We start from the raw sequence: 18997 nt of genomic DNA, 5'->3' as shown, positions 1-18997 counted from the left end.
ACATAACTGTTAAATTTTAACAAAAAGTGCACTTCTTTAAACTGGAACGTATATAAAAACTAAAATCTAATTTGTTATAGTACAGTGTTAAGTATTTTGGCCTTTCACACGAATGACCCGTTCGATCTCCGGTAACAGCGAAACTTAATTTTTTTTACATAATTTATTTATTTTTGTTCATAATCATATATATTATTAAAAAAAACTAGAGGCAGGGAAACAATTATAAGAGTAATAATGGATGGGACCGAAATTAGATGAAAGGTAGACAAATGGCGATGGGTGTAAAATGCAGAGTCAGTTGTTCCTCTCCGTTCATTTGGATCGTTGTTAGAATGCTGCAACTTAGGAAAACAACATGAACATCATCGACAAGACAATGCCATCCAAGAATGTTCTGATTTTCATTTTCAACACAAAACGCACACTCTTTAATAATAATAATTAAAATTCTGCTCATCACAAACACATTATATCATCATCACCGTCACAACTTTTTTCTTGCCAACAATTTATTGAATATATATGGCGGGAGGAGGAGAAGGCGGTGACAGCAGGCAGCTAGATCTCACACCTACATGGGCCGTCGCTGCGGTTTGTGCAATTATCGTTATCATTTCTATACTCTTGGAAAAAATTATACACAAATTCGCAAAGGTACATTACATTACATATAATAACAATAACTTGTAACAATGTACATATTTTCGTTAAATAGATTCATGCATGATGGATGATTTACGTGATGAATGAATTTATTTGTTATTGGTCTCAGGTGTTTGAAGAGAGAAAGAAGCATGCATTGCTAGAAGCTCTTGAAAAGATTAAAGCCGGTGAGCAACCTCATTAAAATATAGTAATGTTTTTCTTGTTGGTTTGTTTGTTCTCATGAATAATGAATTATTTCCTTGTTGGCATGCAGAGCTTATGGTTTTGGGATTTATTTCCTTGCTCTTAACATTTGGTCAAAACTACATTTCTAAAATGTGTATTCCCGCGAAGTATGCACGCACAATGCTCCCCTGTCTTCCCCTTGAAGAACGTCATGGAGGGGCTCCTGCAACCGAACATGGAGCTCAGACAGAGGAGGGTGGTGGTGGTGGTGGTGAGGCCGAAGGTGGTGGCCATCACCGCAGGCTTTTATCATATGAGCGTAGGTTTCTAGCAGCTGAGGGTGGAGGCCAAAGTTGTAATCCGGTAATCAACTCTTCCCAACTCAATGTTCTAACTTTTTTTGTTTGTCTGTTACCTGAACCAAATAAAATCATTATGGGTGTCAAAAACTCTCTCTTCAAGTTACATACTTTAGTCAAAAAACTCTAGATACTAGTGAGTTGGAAAAACCCCGTACCAAGTTCGGTTGTTAAAACCTGTTTTTTTAGTATAGTATAGCATTTTACACTTCTAGTAAAATTTCATGTTGCACCATATCAGAGTAGTTGCAAATTTTCAATTTAGTCCAGATCTTAGTAGTTTGAGAAAAGCTCATGCTATCGAATGTTGGCTATGTAGGGATACACGCCTCTTATATCAGTGTCCGGATTGCATCAGCTACACATTTTTATATTTTTCTTGGCTGTCTTCCATGTGATATACAGTGCCATAACAATGACGCTTGGAAGAGCAAAGGTTGGTTGGTATTGATTCAGGCCTAAAAATCTTGATTCATTCAAGGAATCGAACAATAGGTGAATCAGTTTTTCATTATATATAGTAAAACCTTTCTTTCTTCTGATAGATTCGTGGATGGAAGGAATGGGAGGAAGACCATATCGTGGATCAAGATGCCTTGAATGGTAAAGCTATGAGTCATTAATAATTTGTTTCTAGCTTCAAGTATCATCAGTACTAGGTCCCCACAGTTTTAACATCCTCAATATCTGTTCAGATCCTAGAAGATTCAGACTCACTCATGAGACATCATTTGTGAGGGATCACAACAGTATCTGGACTAAAACACCAGTTTCCTTCTATTTTGTAAGCAATTATCACTGACAACTCTTTTTCCAATATTAGATTATTAAGCGGTTATTAAAGGTATCACCAAAGACCTCAAAACTAAGTTTTTGGTTTAGAAAATTGTATCTCCCTACCTATAGAGTATTCATTCTTTTATGAATAATTCTTGTGAGACATATTTAAGTTGCATTCTTTTAAATATAGTTTATTTGTGAAACCAATTCTTGGTATATTGAAAGAGGGTATCGAGGTTGGTTCATTTTTAATTCTTATTTTTTGGTACATATGATTGGAAAATATCATGAATTAACCAAGTTAGATGGGGAACAAAAGTGTGATATTAATATCACAATTTATTAGTCTTTTCATGTTTTGCTTTAATTCAAGGTCAATAATATGTTCTCGATCAATTTTCAGGTATGCTTTTTTCGACAATTTTTCAGATCTGTTCGTAGGGCCGACTACTTGACCATGAGACATGGATTTGTGACTGTTAGTAGTTTTGACAATGCAACTTCAGTAATATGCTTGCGCTGTTTGTCTTTTTCATTAACTAATGTTAATGCCCCCTTCACTTTTGTAGGTTCATTTAGCACCGGGAAGTAAGTTTGATTTTCAAAAATATATCAAGAGGTCATTAGAAGATGACTTTAAGGTAGTTGTAGGAATCAGGTAATTTTGGCAAGTTCGTCATGACTTTGGTTTTATGTGTTATAGTAATTTAGCTTCATGGAGTCATGTTGTTAAAAGGTACTTCATTCCTTAATCCCTTAATCTTTGGTTTCTTCTAATGAGGGTACATTTGTGCTTTTGATAGTCCACTACTTTGGGGATCAGTGGTGTTATTCTTGCTTGTGAATGTCCATGGTTTGTCTTTCACCTAAGTGTCAATTGGTTTCCTTATATTGCAGTCAAATTCTTAGTAATTGCTAACTTGTTTTCAGGATGGCATGCTGCTTTTTGGGTGTCTTTTCTTCCACTAGTGGTGAGCAGATTTATATCTTCACGGCCAAATGCCAATTGCGTGTGTGTAATTCAGTTTAGACTAATGATTGATTAACTTGAAGGTGATTCTGGCCGTTGGAACAAAGCTTCAAGCAATTATAACTCGAATGGCACTTGACATATCAGAAAGGCATGCTGTAGTGCAGGGAATCCCTCTTGTGCAAGTCTCTGACAAGTATTTTTGGTTTGCATGGCCTCAGTTAGTTCTTTATCTCATCCATTATGTCCTCTTTCAGGTACTCGGTCAGTCCTGTGCTGTTCATTTTACTATAGTTTAGTAGCTTATGCAAATCTGAGATCCTGAATATTTGAAGAATTTCTCACGACTTTGATGTTTTGCTTCACATGTCCAGAATGCATTTGAGCTGACATACTTCTGGTGGACATGGGTAATTAACAATTCAAAATTCCATTGTCTTCTTCTCACACTCATAATTGTGTATTTGACTCTTGTTTGTTTCTGGTGCAGTATGAATTTGGTTGGGCATCTTGCTTCTACGAGGATGATAGTCTCATGATTTTTAGAGTAGCTCTTGGGTAGGTCATGTCCCATGGCAGTGATGCACATTTTAACTAACATAAGCAGAGAATTTTATGTAATTATTTAAGATGCCATTGAAGTTGCAGTGTTTTACAAGATGAATTTGCAGGTTAGGAGCTCAAGTGGTTTGCAGTTATGTGACACTTCCACTATATGCGCTTGTTACTCAGGTGCATTCAATATTATTTTAGCTTTGGAATTTGGCCTCCGAGGAGTTCAATAGATATTGAATGAATTTGTTTCAGATGGGGTCGACGATGAAGAAGTCAATATTTGATGAGCAAACATCCAAGGCACTGAAACAGTGGCATAAGAATGCTCTGAAGAAGAAAGTATCCAAGGGACGCACCGAAACTCGAACGTTAGGTGAGGCTGTGGGCCCAGGAGATCATTCACCGGAGCAATCGCCGAGGTCAACGGGAGCCGGAGAAACAGAAATGGCTGAGCAGAGTGCCACCATAGTCACCACCCCCTATGATAATCGCGACCTTCTAAGTGAACCGTGACACGTGTCAGAACATGCTGTAAAAACACAATCATAGGTCAATTAGAACCACTAGTAAACTAGCTATTGCATTCGTTAATCAATTTTGTAGCACAGTTTAGATAGTTATATACATGCATACGCTTGTAAGCCCATTATCTTCATGAATGACGCAGTTTATTTGCGTTGCGTCGCATGTGTAATCATCTATCATCACATCCTAGACAATGCCATTCTTTACTCTGCTTTAGGCATTAATTATCACTTCACAAGAAATATTTAAGCCTCAAGATAAGGCAAATATGTTAATCAGTGAGAAAGTGGAATAATACATAAAATTAGGTTGTTGATTATATTTTTCAATAATGTTAACAATAAATATTTTTCTTATTTCCGAATTAATGTTCTTAAAATAATAATTATGACATTGATTAGCAAGACCTTGCGATAACAGTTATAAATATATGTCACCTAAAACTAAGAAAAGAGAGAAAAGGGCATATGGGTAATTTGTGGTTCGAGAAGACCAATACATTACTACCCGCTAGTCTCTAACACTTATTTTCCTTTCCTGTAATAATCAATTTCAGGTTTCTCATCTCTTGTTTATTTCTTCTCTCGTTTACTTTTCATTTCTAGTTCTCACTCACATTGATTGCTTATATCGCGGAATCACAGCTGTCTCCAGTCGACAATCTAAACTCCTAGCTGGAAATCTTATCATTGCTCAGGTTCCAATCTTTTCATACTAATGGAAAAACTTAGGCCCAGTTTAGATACAAGCTACAATAGCTTTTCTATTGAAAATGTATGACTTTTTCCATAACTCTTACTTTCTTTTCGAATTTTATCTCCCAAGTCCAAAGTCTTGTAAAACCTTGTTTATATACACTTCTTCACGAGTACTTTTAAAATATTAGATGAGATAACTTGTATAAAAAGTTAAGTGCCTAAGTTGATTTTAGTTTATAAGAGAAACTCATTTCATTTTATTCAGACAGAACAGAACATAAATTTCTTAGATACTATTAGAAGGTGCAGGGTTGCTTAAGTTTGCTTGAGTTGAGTGGTGCTGAATGCACCCAAATGGTTTATTCTCTGCTCCAGCTGCTGTGTATACAATACTGGAAGGAATGCGAGTTCATTTTATGTTCATTTTATGCTTACAAGAGCCTGGAGCTACATTTGAACTAAATGTTGAGCTTCTGCAAGTTGTAGTTACCTGAAGACTAGACCTCAGCTTGACTCCATTCTCATGAAGCGGTTGATGATTTAACTTCAGAATTTGTATCCCGTGAGGCTGCGACTGTTATTGTTTTTTAACCTATGTTTCGATAGAGGAAAATAAGATAGCGAAGAAAGAATTTTTTTTGAAATACAAAAGAGAAAATGAAGAAAAAAAAAGTTGACTTTAAAGCTTTATTTATTTATTTATTTATTGAAATTGTAATGGACTCATCTTCTGCCATTTCGAAAGTGATCTTAGTATAGATTGAATTGATTTTTTTTATAAAAACTTTTCAACAATATTGATCATTATAATATTTCCATCCATATTATAATATTGTTCAACAAATTGAGTTAAAATTTCTTATTGTTTAACATTATAATTTAGATAGATAAATGAATAGATCATCAATTTTATTTTTTAAGAGTATTACCCTCTCTTCTAAATGTTTCTTAATATAAGAAATTTTTCAAGAATTAAAAATCATGATCATGTAGATCATGAATGAGAGGAGGAAAAACGAAACTTTTACGTTCAATACAAAATCAATGTGTAAATCAAACAAAACTTTGTCGCTCGGCCTAGATCATGAATGTGACCAATGTTTGATTATATCCTCCTCTTAACTACTTGTATAAACCTTTGACGTCAACATGAACCTTGTGTTCTACCATATATAAATTAGTATAATTATATTGGGTAAGAGTGTTTTTAAGAGTTATTAGTCAACCAGAGTCCAGAGTGTTTTTTAAGAGTTATTTTTCTATGGAAGTATTTTTAAAGATTTTTTTAACCTTTTTATCCCTTTCAATTTATTTATTTTTATCTTTGTTTTCAAATTAAATTTCAATATTTTAAAAATAAATTATCAATAGTTAAAAAAATAATTTTAAAAAATTTAGATGAATTAAATCTTGAGAGTTGATTAAAACCAAAACATGTTACAAGGCTCAAAGAACACATACTTAAAAATGTGGTTCACTAATAAGATCCTTGTATTAACAACATGGTATTATGTGAGATATGAGTTCAATTTTTATGAATAGGACTAGCCTTTATTAGCATCTAATACTTTTAATTGTTGATATAAAAATATTTATTTATTTAAAAATATACATTATTTTATTTTATGTAATGCACAAGTTAAATTACTAATTAAAAATATTATGTGTTATTATAAAATTAAATTTTATTTTGATGTCTTCCAGAATTTTAATTATGTAACACGCATATATATATATATATATATTAATAAAATAATGGTCATAAAATTTAAACCAACAACTCCGTATAAATTATAGAAGTTCTTCATGCAATTTCAATAACTTGTACATATTTGTTGATTGTTTTTTTAGGTTAAATTTCTTGTGACTGTATTAAAAAATGATTTCGTGGAACTGGTGATTTTTTGTAGACGAAGAATAACTTGAATTTATTATTTTACTTGCATTGTTAATTTTATCAAGGGTGGACATACTCTAGTTGGAAGTGGTAAATTACTCGCTAACAGGGAAGGGGAGTTGAACAAGAAACAGCAGTGCCTGGCGAAGAAGAGAAAGAAAACAATCATGAGCTTCATTCTGTTTCCGATTCTCTTTGCATTTACCTTTCTGTCCTCGCCCGTTCTCTCTGCTTCGGATCTGATCCTCGCCAAGGTTGACCGTCGCGTAAGTCTTCTCACATCTTTCCTTTTCTCTTCACGTTTTAGGGTTTCGATCTCTCATCTTTTACTCTTTCTCTTTTCTTCACAACACATTACAATACACCGAGCCCGTTTAAATTACACACTCCCAAGGATTTCCTCCGATCTACATTTTTTATATATCGCTTGCCTCTATTCTATTCAATGTCGACCATATAATCAAAAGGAATGAATCGGAAGGATTCACGATATATGAATTACTTCACTTGCTCGCTCCTATGTTTTCTGTGCAGTATTCTAATGAATTTAGGAATCAGACTCGCTTATTTTCTTATGTAGCTGTAAATGTTCAGTTCTCTGTATCTAATAATTGTCGTTGCAGGTGTTTGCTTCTTCTTCTTACCATCTTTTCCTTGTGCTTTGCAGATTGATCTGACTTCACAGATTGTGCGCATCACTACTTCACTAAAGGTGCTTAAAATATCATTCGTTTTCTATCCTTCATATATTTAGTGTAATTTCTTCATTTATTCTTTAATTTTCTGTGACGAAGACACGGGTGTGGTAGGTGGTAAATGACAACCTAACTTCTGTAAGAAACACAACATTAACTCTAGTTTAGAAATTTGGACTGAATAATAATAAATGCATTTTTAACTTGAATCGTTTTCTTCTTCTGAAATTAGAGGTTTAAATTTGAAAGAAAAAACTGTTGTTAAAGCCACTTACCTAATAATATTTTTTCTTAGCATGTCCTATCTCTTTTAACTTTCATTTTCTAATATAATTCTCTTTCTTATTATATTTGTTTTTATGTCACACTTTCTGTCCATTTTTTGCAGGTGCAGAATACGGGATCTGATGTTGTGTCTGAGATTTTGCTGTCCTTTCCTGAGAACCAGGCAAGTAACTTGGCATACTTGAAGGCAACACTTGGTGATGGGAAGGGAAAATCAAAACCATCTTCTGGTGTTGGTTTACCTGTCCAAGTTGTCCGGCCTAAAGATGTGCCACCTTCCTTGACAATTTATTCCGTGTCTTTACCTAAGGGGCTTGGGAAGGGAGATAGTCTGACGTTGGATGTCTTGGCTGTTTTTACCCACTCATTGCAACCATTTCCAGAGAAAATCAACCAGGCTGACATCCAGCTTCTACTGTTTCAAGAAAGTGCACACTATCTCTCCCCATATGCAGTCAAGGTCCAATCACTCACTGTTAAATTGCCTGATGCAAGGATAGAGTCCTATACAAAACTAGAAAATGCAAAACTTCAGGGATCTGAATTAAAATATGGTCCATATGAAAATCTTCCTCCATTTTCATACCTGCCAATAGTTATTCACTTTGAGAATAACCAACCCTTTGCTGTTGCTAAAGAGTTGGTTCAAGAGATCGAAATTTCCCATTGGGGCAATGTACAGATCACAGAGCATTACGATATTATCCATGCTGGTTCTCAGAGCAAAGGAGAATTTTCTAGGTCACCTTGTTTCTTTGATTCTTAGTTATTTGATTGTTTTCTTAGTTGAGCAGGTCATAATAGTTTGTTTTCTGCTACAGGCTTGACTATCAGACCAGGCCATTTTTAAGAGGTGCATCAGCCTTTAGGCGTCTTGTTGCCAAGCTACCACCAAGAGCTCATTCTGTGTACTACAGGGATGAAATTGGCAACATTTCCACTTCTAGTTTATGGGGTGACTCAAAAAAGGTGGATATTTTCACATTTGATAAATTTTTACTGTGAAATACTTTTTAAAAAAATTTGCCGAAAATAATTATTCTTTAAAAATCAGACAGAACTGGAGATTGAACCTAGGTACCCTATGTTTGGTGGCTGGAAAACTGCCTTTACCATTGGATATGGCTTGCCACTTGGGGACTTCTTATTTGGATCGGATGGAAAGCGCTTCCTTAACATCTCTTTTGGTGCCCCTATTAATGAGTTGGTCATTGACACACTATTTGTGAAGGTGACCGAGTTTATTTTATCTTGATTCTTGATAATATATATTTCACTTTTTATTTTTCATTTCTGTTGGTTGGAAACTTGGAATGTGATCTTACAATGGAGAATTTATCAGTTTGGCTTGTGCAACATCGCATTTCGCTTTTACCTTTTCAAGGGAGAAAGAAATATACCAGGGGAAAATGAATTTCTATATATAAATATGACCATTTCAGTTGTCTATGATTAAATTATGAGAATATAATTGTGATTTTATTATATTAATTAATTGGCACCTGAGTTGTTAACAAGTAACCACATCTTGACAATTGTTCCTAAGTTGGAAATGTTTTTTTACCAAGATTCTTTTTTCCTTTGCAATTTTTCCTAGACTCTCCCCCTCTCCCAATTGTAGTCTGTGTAATATAGTTATACCAGTTTGAATAACTATTACATCTGCCTGATTCTTGTAAATTCCAGGTTGTTTTGCCAGAGGGTTCTAAAGATATTTCAGTGTCTGTTCCATTTCCTGTGAAACAATCGGAGGAGGTATTTCTATATTGATATCTTCTGCCAAATCATAGTTTTTCCATTCTCTTGATTAGGTTTTATAGTCCTTCCATGTAATTGTTGCAGACAAAGCTTTCCCACTTGGATATTGTTGGTAGACCTGTTGTTGTGCTGGAGAAGAACAATGTTGTTCCTGAGCATAATGAGCATTTTCAGGTATTACTGTTGCATCTGTTCATGAAGCTAAAAGTGCTAAATTTGTACTATCTAGCCATAAAAGAAAAAAACAGAATGTTTTGTCAACTTCATATGATCCACAAAGATCATGTTTTCCAAGGGTGATATTAGCACTATTCAGATTTTGATGAACATGACAAAAGTAACACATTTTTCTTAGTTTTATATTACAAGAAAAGAAGAATTAATATCCCTAAATTTCATGGAGTGGTCACCTTATTGAATTGGGTGCTCATTGCTCACTGCCAATATAATTATAAGTGGAGTTTTTTTGTTTGTTTTTATATAACCTGCTTCCAATGTTTCAAGTATACCCCATCAGAAAATGAAATACAAGGGTTAGAGTGATTTGCTAGAGACACGAACTAAGGACAAGAGAAAATTATAATTATGATTTGATTACTTAGTATATACAATATTTGTTTTCTTCTGATATTTGATTGGGCATACTACTTATTACCATTGCTTATCTTGCAGGTCTACTATAAGTTCAACAGTCTTTCTATGCTCAGGGAGCCTTTGATGTTGATTTCTGGCTTTTTCTTTCTGTTTCTTGCTTGCATTGTCTACACGCATGCAGATATATCAATCTCCAAATCTTCTGCATCTTATTTGGCAAAGCTCCAGTTGGACGAGGTAATCAACTTGTTGTATTATGTACAGAGTTCGGTATTTGTAATTGAATATAATACTTGTGTTTTGCTATGCAGGTGCAAGCAACTATTCAGCAGGTCCATGGTATCATTAGCCGTTGCTTAACCGCACATGACAAGCTAGAAATGTCATTACACGATCTTTCAAGGACAGGAGACATTCAAGCCTGTAAAGCAACTCGAAAATCAGTCGATAGCTTACTGAAAGAGCTCTCTAAAGAGTTGAAGCAACCATTGGCAATTTTGCAATCTTCTCCGCAAGCTGCTCAAATATTACCGAAGGTTATGTTGTAAATATTTTATTCTGTGTTATTTCCCTCTCGATTTATAGTTACATGATTTATGTTTTTGTTTTCAGGTGGAGGAACTTGTTACCAAGGAGAGAGAGTTGCAGGATAAACTTCTAGTAAAACACTCTACAGTTGTAGACGGCTATGAGAAGAAGTCAGCAGGAAGGGAAATTGAGAATCGGATTGCTTCACAACAGCTGAAAATTACTGCTTTGAGACGGGAGATTGATGATCTTATGGACTTGATTGATGAGATATGATACGTGACTATGCTGCTCGAGATGATGATAATATGGCTCTCATTTTGACCTTGTTTTATAGTTGCAAAGAGATTAGCGATACTTCTGACGGTTGGAATTTTGGTGCAGTCTATTATTGTCTAGATCTTAACTATCGCTAATTTTATATCCATGCTTATCTATACCTATGTGAAAAAATGGATTGCATGCACTCCTAAATGGTCGTTAATACCCTTGAACCCTTTGGTTCAAGTTATGACTCGAATCTTGTGTTTCACAAATGTACTAAATCACTCGAGTGCATGTCTGGAAAAATTATTTTTTTCAAAAGTTCTTAGGCTTGATTATAATATTGCTGGTTTTTAATATCTTGCGAGTTTTTTAGACAAATGATATTTACACTCAACTTTATTAATAAATTCACCTTCACCTTTCAATTAATTTTCCTAAATCTTGTAATTTATTTCTCATATTCAAATAATTTTCATTGAGCAAACTTTATTTCCAGAAACCTTTTCCGCTCAGCCCCTCTTTGTGACTCTCTCTTCAGTCACTCTGCGTTGATTCACCTTTCTTGTGTTTTCTTCCTCAGTTCCTCTCTTGTCTGGTAATCGAGACTTTCATTCTAAATTTGGTAATATTATGAAGAAAAAAAACATAAGTTCAATTGTACCTTGAACATGCAATGACTAGTACTTGAAAGCGCAATGACCACGTGTTTAAAGAAAATACATTTTACTTTTTTCCTTTATGCTGGGGCCAGGGAGGGTTAGTCAACAAAAACAAAGTCAATAGATGTTAACCCCCTCTAATTAGTAATAATCTGTTACCTAAATCACACAAAGTATCATTAATGGAAAATATTTAAACACATTTATTTGTACCTTCTATTCAATTTAGGAATAAAATTATAGTAAAGTTCTATTATTTTTTATTGAGAAAAAATAAGGGAGAAAATAGATGCAAAAATAGGATTTAAAGAATAACGAAGATGAGGATTTGAAAATAGGGTTTGAAGATGGAGTTCAAGAATAAAGGGCATTTTGGTAATAAAATTATATAAAAAAGGAGGGGAATTATTTAGCTATTAAGGGAGGTGTAAATATTACCCCTCTTCCCCCGCTTTTTTTTTATCACAATACATAATAAAAAAAAAGCCGTAGTTTTTGGGCTTATCTCACATGAAATTGGAGTTGAATGGGTCCATGTCCATACAGAAATAAAAAAAAAAAAAAAAAAACGAAGTCCTGGACGACTATTATTAGGGTTGTATGTAAAGTAGTAGTAATTAAAATTGGAAGTAAGGATAGCATATTTTTATCCGGAACGGAAAATGGAGACCTCTCTGCGATACGGAGAAGATTCCAAAGCTTTACGAATCCATGCGAAGCAAAAACTCCGAATCGACTCCAACACCTACTTTCAGGTAATCCTTAATCTATGACTCAATTTGCGTGCGTTATCTTCTTCCCCTTCGTCAAAATTTACACGTGTGATTCTCGTTCGTCCTAGTTGCGCGGAGAGCTTGATACAAGACTTGGACAACCAAGTTCGTCCAGTGCCCTCATCAGACATTTCTATCCAAGTGTGAGTCTTCATTTGGTCTTCTTTTTTTATATTCAAATGATTATTGTTTCTTCTGACTCTATTATATTGTTTTGTAGTTATCAGCAACCCTTGGCGTAGGAGTGCGTTATGATAAGCGTGACAAGTTGCGTTACACTGTGAGTGCAAAGAAAACATTTCCTGTCACTGTTGACGGCTTGCTCAATTTTAAAATCAAGGGTGGATGTGATGTTGACAAAGACTTTAAAGAGGTAGTTACATGCACTCATTTCCCTTCTTTTTACTCCATTATATAATCTTTAGGTTAAAATTCGCCATTTCGGTTTTCACATTCTTTTATTTTCCAGAGGAAGTCCAGAGGAGCCGCCGAGTTTTCATGGAACGTGTTCAATTTTCAGAAGGACCAAGATGTTAGACTTAGGATTGGCTACGAAGTATTTGATCAGGTTTGGGTTGCTTCCCCTCTCAATTGCAACTTGCAAATATTATAACCATCATTACAATGGCGTGTCTACACTTTATTCAATTGTTATGTTAGAGTTAGAATATCTGAAGCTCATTTGTGTTCCTTTTCCTATTGTGGTGTTTTCAAGACTGCTTTTGGTTATTAGCATGGTTTTAAATTGCCGTGGCAGTTTGGTCATGTTCCTTGATGTTGTGGCCAAAATTATGGACAAATGTGGCTCATACAGTTATATAGTCTAAAAACCTTCACATTGCAGCTGAGATCATGGTCACAGACCATTTTTAAAACCTTGGTGATTAGCAAATAGCAATGTCCATATTGTCAATTTAGAGGGTACACCTTTGCCCTGGTAATTTTTTTGGATGAGAAGAGATTTATGAAGGATTGAAAATATGGGGAAGAAAACCAAATTAAAATGAGAAGAATATTGTCTTGTGGTATCTTGTAGATCACCTATTGATAACAATGATTTTGAGTTGAATGGAGTCTCCTCATTGTTGATTTATATTGCTGTTGAAGGAAGAATAGCTTCTGAAGTTTGATGCTGCCAAGGTTAGTTGTGTGATCAAGGCTGTTGTGCTCATTGTGTTTTCATCATTTGGGAAAGTTTTCGTGAGCCCCAATGACTTCACTTCCCATTTTCCTGTCAGTGCCTATATGAAGAGAAATCCCTTTTCTGCAACTAATTTGTTTAATTTTATTTTCTATCATTCTCTTGTTCCCCATGTTGTTATTGTTAGTTAGTTTTGGGTTTCTTGACTCTGCATAAGACTCTGGTTAGGTAGAGCTATATTGAACTGTCTTTTGTAAAAGTAGTTAGCCCTTAGGTTTCTTGACTGCGATTTTGGCTGCAACGTCAAGGTTTTTAGGGTGGCGATGACCACAGCCACAATGCAACTACAATTGGGGCCTCATTTATTTGTAATTTCCTGCATTATCAAGTAATGTGACAAGATCATGACCATGACCACAATTTAAAACCTTCCCTAATTGTCAACTATATAGATTTTGACCTGATAAATAAGTGTACCGTGCATTTTACCAAAAGCTAGCAATTGTATTAAAGTCAAAGTAGTGAATAGTAAGCCTTCTATTTAAACTTTATCATTTTATCTTTACGTGCAGAAGTAGTAAAATTGCTATAATCTGTTGCTGATGTTTCGTCTGGTGCCAATCCTATATGGTTTATGGAATTAGGAATTAGCAGAATTCGTGAAGTTGCAGTTGGTGTCATTTTGTCAAAAGTTATTTTGATAATATAGTTCAATGTACCTTTACCCAATTTTGGCATGCTATACTATTATTTATGATGTCTTTTCTTAATGCTACATTCCATCTTAAAACTCTTGTTTCAGGTTCCTTACCTGCAGATTAGGGAGAATAATTGGACAGTAAATGCAGATTACAAAGGTAGATGGAACGTGAGATATGACTTGTGAGAAGTGCAGAGAGCTTTTTCTGTAGACGTGTTCTGCTTGTCATTTTTTTGTAGACGTGTTCTGTTTCTCACCCCAACCTTGAGCTCCGCCCTTAAAAAAGGGACCATGCATAAATTTATGTTTAGTCATGCATGCGAGTTACTTTGCATGAGGAACTAAAGTGATTCTGATTGGTTGAAAATGAAGTTCGCATATGATTTAATAATTTTCTGTATTAAAATAAAATTCTTCCCTGCGTATGTAGGATGAATCCACATGTATGACTAACTTGTGTGCTGGAATTGGATAAATTTTCAATAAAGACTTGGTAGAGAATATATGAAATAAATCAAATTCTTTCTTTTAAGTTAAAATTATGCACTTTTAACATTTTAAAGTTGAAAAGTATAAAGTAGTTTTTATCTTACAACTTTTTTTATATATTAATTTTATTTTATTTATTCTTTCTATAACTTTTATGGCAAAAAGTTTAATTAAATTATCCGATAGTGATTTCCGGGATGACCCAAGTCCATCTTTGCCGTGAGATTACTGGGTTTTTTATTTTCAAACGGCCCGTGATATTGCTGTTGAAGAATTGAAAAAACCAGGGGCGGGGTATTTTATCTGTAATTTTATTTATTTTTTATAAATGAAAAGTAAGGATGTGGTATCTTTTTTTTTCTTGGATATGATTTTTTTTGTGTGTCTGTTCAAGTCTTAAGGTGTAAAATATTGATAGCTTGAACTTATTTGCACGTAACTTCTGTTCAACCACTAGAACAATTGTCTCTAATTCGTGTTTGGCTTTCCTGGACTTTAATATCATCAAAATTCAATTTTAGGTATACGTATCGCTTGCGGGTTCTCTTTTTAGACTAAAATTTCAAAGTAGATGATAAAGAATTTAATTATTCATTTTAGTCTAGATGAGTCAAATCTTACATCTAATAATTGACAGGATTTTGAACTGAAGTCTTTGATGAGCTGAATTTTAATATAGTAGAATATTCTAATGAAATTGCAAATAAATTCGTCAACGGTGAAAATAAAAATAAAATAACAGACTATTAGCATAAATTAAAAAAAAATAATAGGGAATATAAACTTTGTATAAAAAAAATGAACAAATAAAAAAATAAGAAAGAGAGGTGCAGCGCAGTAGTAGTTACTTATAGTGCTACTCCAACGCAAACAAGCCAAAACTTGAAACGCACACTCTTTACATCTCTCTCTCTCCAAAGCAAACAGAAACAGCGACAATCACATGACTCGTGCCTTGAGATATTTAGGCGAGCGAAACTCGGCCACGGACTCCGCCGTCGTCGATTCCGACTTCGTCGTCATCTTCGCCGCCCTCCTCTGCGCTCTCATCTGCATCCTCGGCCTCGTCGCCGTCACCCGCTGCGGCTGTCTCCGCCGCCTCCGCCTCTCCTCCTCCAACGCTACTCCCCAGCCTCCTCCCGCCTCCGCCAACAAAGGCGTCAAGAAGAAGGTCCTCCGCTCCCTCCCCAAGGTCACCGCCTCCGCCGAATCCGCTGTCAAGTTCGCCGACTGCGCGATCTGCCTCACCGAGTTCGCAGCCGGAGACGAAATCCGAGTGCTTCCTCAGTGCGGACATGGCTTCCACGTCAGCTGCATCGACGCCTGGCTCAGATCGCATTCCTCCTGTCCATCCTGCCGTCAGATTCTGGTGGTTTCTCGCTGCGACAAGTGCGGCGGGATCCCGGCTCCGGCGAGTTCCAGCTCGGCGCCACCGCTGGCGGACTCGGGGGACAGATTGAAGGGAAGGGAGGAGGACGCGAATAGATTCTTGCCTTAGCTACTGCTTTCGGTTTATATCAACTCAAAATTCATGAATCCTTCTAAAAAAGAAAAACATTGTCTATATAGTGTGGAAATAGCAGGTGGTGTGTAATTTGATTTTTTATAATTCTGATATGGTTAGGGCTGTATGTATTATTGCATTTGTGGGCATCAGTTGGATCAGCTGAATTCGCCATGTCTCATTTGTGGAAACTACTTCATTTTTTTTTAATCATATATTTTTCTGTATAAAGAAATTAATTTGTTTTAACTAGTAGAGCAGTAGTATGTATGACTGTGACTTTTACTTTGCCGTGTGCTAATCGCTACCAAATGACGCCACTAAATTCACTGAGAAATGATTTTGACACATAACTATTATTATTATTATAAAAATTTATACCGTTAATTAATTTAAAATAATTTAGATATATGATATATGATATGAATTGAATTTTAAAGATTCAGGTTTTTATTTGGGCCAAGCTGATGATCCAAGTTTTTATTTTTTTATAATTTTCTGGATTTTATTTATTTAGACTATATATTTTGCATTAGCCTGGATCTTAAAATAAAATATGAAGATCTAGTTAAGGAAAAGAAATTGAGACGAGTTTCACTAAGTTATTAATATATATATATATATATATATATATATATATATATATTAATGTAATTTTGAAGTGAATTTTTCGTTCGAAATATAAACTAAAAAAAGTAAACCAATGGGACTATTATAAGAAATTGTTAAAATAGAAAACAAAAAATAACAATTTTATTGTTTCCTATGCAAATTTATAAAAATAGAAAATAAAGTGAAAATATATACCTTCTTGAATATATTTGTTTTATAAACAAGAATAAAAGACAATACCAAATAATTTATACTCCCATTGGTTTACTTTTTTTAGTTTATATTTCGAACGAAAAATTCAATGAATTGAAGTATACTCTTTAATTTTTCTTGATGATATGAACTCCACTCACTCAAATGTAGGAGTGGTTATTTATTCTACGCTTTTGAATTCGGACACAATTGCTATTTTAAGTTCCAACATCTGTCAAAAGTAAACAATAATATATAAGACTTGAAATTATTCATTTAGTTTTTATAGTTTCTAAATTTATTTATTTTATTTTCTATATTTAATAAGTGAATTTTTTAGTCTCTGACTTTTATATTAATATCGTGTGTAAATATTATAAATTTTCAAAAATTACATGTGGTTAAAATTTTTTAACTAGCAGAATTAAAAAAAATTAACTACAAAGATCTTGGGAATTAAAATATAAACTTGGGATTAAAAAATTCACACATTAACTATAAAAACTAAAAGAAATAAATTTAAAAAATAAAGAAACTAAATGAGTAATTAAATTTTTTAAATAACATAGTCATCTACATCTAATTATAATAATTTAAAGAGAATAATTTCTTTAATAGGAAATGAAGTGGTAGTAGATACATAACTTTTTTTGAGTAAATTACAATGACAGAGGGTTTGCTTTTACTTTTATTATACTGAAGAGCTCTGTTTTTTTAATCCTATAAAAAATATTTTCATTGTTTATATTTTTTTAATTAATTATAACAACTACTCATGTGACTTGCTTTTATTACACTCATCATCCTTCTCGGCATTATTTTTAATCTCATCGGTTAACTATATGAAACTTTCATTAGTAAAATTAATAGGAAATGAAAATGGTAGTAAAAATACATAACTTTTTTTAGTAAATTACAATGATAAAGGCTTTGCTTTTATTATACTATTACATTGAGCATCTCTGCTTTTTTAATCCTATAAAAAATACTTTAATTGTTGATCATCTTTTGATGTTTTTAAAGTCAATTATAATGATCATCCATGTGATTTATTTTTAGTACACTCAGGATTTTTTTTTTTGGCATTACTTTTAATCTCATCAATTAGTTAATCCTATGAAACTTTCATTTAGTAAAATTAATAAAATAAAAAAATCATTCATTTATGAAAGTAAAAACAAAAACATTAGAAAATGATATTTAAATAGTGACATGAAAAATTCGGTCGACCGACATTTTAATATTTAACTACATGTATTTTTTTTGGATTACTTAATTGAACTTAAAATCTTGATTTACCTTAGTTGAAATTTAATGTAAACTAATTTACGTACATACACTTCTTGGCAGCCATGTCAATGTGGAGTAATTGCAAAGTTAAAAAGAACAACTAAGAATATTTTGGGTAAAAAAAATCATAAAAAACCATGTACTTTTCATGTGATAATTTCAAACTAACATTTCTCACGTCTAAACCATCAAATGATAGCTTCCAAAAAAAATAAAAAATAAAGGATAGCTAAAACAAAAAATCAGCTATTATGATATTTTTTATAGGATTCAAAAAAGGAAGGATGTTCATTGTAATAAAAACAAATCAGATGAGTGATCATTGAAATTGACTCTAATAGTAATGTTAGAAAAAAAAAATAACAAATAACGAGTGTAATAAAAACAAACGATAAAGGTGATTATTATAATTAACTAAAAAAATATGAAAAAGTGGTTTGTGAAACGAAAGATTAACAACTAAGATATTTTTTGCAAGGTAAAAAAAAAAAAAAGCAAAGATACTATGTGTAATAAAAGCAAATCAAAGACAGAGACATGTTAATTCTAATTTACTCTAACTTTTTTCTATTAGTTTGTACACGAATACATATCTTAACTTTAACCTTGGTTGATCAGTGACAGTGTGTTGTTTTAAGTATATTTGATGGGATTCTTGTAGTGGTTTTGCACACAACTCATGATTGAGGCAAAGTCAATCCCACATGCAAGAAAATTCTTGAGTGCTATTTTAGTGCTACCTTAGCCTACAAAACCAAACACAGTTTTCGGTTGACTTTAGATTGCATTAAAATTAGCCACCAAATGATGGAGGACATGGTGGGTTGGTGTTTCTGTTACCAAATCAATGTGTAATAGTTTGTCCACGATTGAGTTAACCCGGTCATCACAC

The 18997-nt window shown here is 33.6% G+C and overlaps 4 protein-coding genes across 4 annotated transcripts; all 4 read left to right on the top strand.

Moving 5' to 3' along the window:
* Positions 1 to 436: 436 nt before the first annotated feature.
* Positions 437 to 4138, top strand: LOC114414515 (MLO-like protein 9). Its single transcript, XM_028378803.1, has 15 exons — positions 437 to 657; positions 776 to 833; positions 923 to 1197; positions 1513 to 1629; positions 1739 to 1796; positions 1889 to 1977; positions 2377 to 2451; positions 2543 to 2631; positions 2777 to 2826; positions 2904 to 2944; positions 3027 to 3200; positions 3318 to 3353; positions 3434 to 3501; positions 3615 to 3675; positions 3751 to 4138. Exons 1-15 carry the CDS (start codon positions 526 to 528, stop codon positions 4009 to 4011), a joined length of 1584 nt encoding a protein of 527 aa, XP_028234604.1. The 5' UTR covers positions 437 to 525; the 3' UTR covers positions 4012 to 4138.
* Positions 4139 to 6640: 2502 nt separating this feature from the next.
* On the top strand, positions 6641 to 11099 carry LOC114414511 (dolichyl-diphosphooligosaccharide--protein glycosyltransferase subunit 1A-like). Its single transcript, XM_028378799.1, has 10 exons — positions 6641 to 6884; positions 7286 to 7330; positions 7702 to 8339; positions 8420 to 8567; positions 8653 to 8829; positions 9285 to 9353; positions 9441 to 9530; positions 10029 to 10187; positions 10262 to 10486; positions 10563 to 11099. Exons 1-10 carry the CDS (start codon positions 6786 to 6788, stop codon positions 10752 to 10754), a joined length of 1842 nt encoding a protein of 613 aa, XP_028234600.1. The 5' UTR covers positions 6641 to 6785; the 3' UTR covers positions 10755 to 11099.
* A 911-nt stretch (positions 11100 to 12010) lies between these two features.
* LOC114414510 (outer envelope pore protein 21, chloroplastic) lies at positions 12011 to 14485 on the top strand. The gene is made up of 5 exons (XM_028378798.1): positions 12011 to 12159; positions 12246 to 12320; positions 12398 to 12550; positions 12647 to 12745; positions 14121 to 14485. Exons 1-5 carry the CDS (start codon positions 12067 to 12069, stop codon positions 14202 to 14204), a joined length of 504 nt encoding a protein of 167 aa, XP_028234599.1. The 5' UTR covers positions 12011 to 12066; the 3' UTR covers positions 14205 to 14485.
* An 885-nt stretch (positions 14486 to 15370) lies between these two features.
* On the top strand, positions 15371 to 16263 carry LOC114414509 (RING-H2 finger protein ATL80-like). Its single transcript, XM_028378797.1, has one exon. It carries the CDS (start codon positions 15451 to 15453, stop codon positions 16003 to 16005), a length of 555 nt encoding a protein of 184 aa, XP_028234598.1. The 5' UTR covers positions 15371 to 15450; the 3' UTR covers positions 16006 to 16263.
* Positions 16264 to 18997: the final 2734 nt, after the last annotated feature.

This window comes from Glycine soja, chromosome 6, assembly GCF_004193775.1.
Source record: "Glycine soja cultivar W05 chromosome 6, ASM419377v2, whole genome shotgun sequence".
Taxonomy (NCBI): Eukaryota; Viridiplantae; Streptophyta; class Magnoliopsida; order Fabales; family Fabaceae; genus Glycine; species Glycine soja.
The sequence above is the reverse complement of the archived record's forward strand: the minus strand, read 5'-3'. Positions and strand labels throughout refer to the sequence as shown.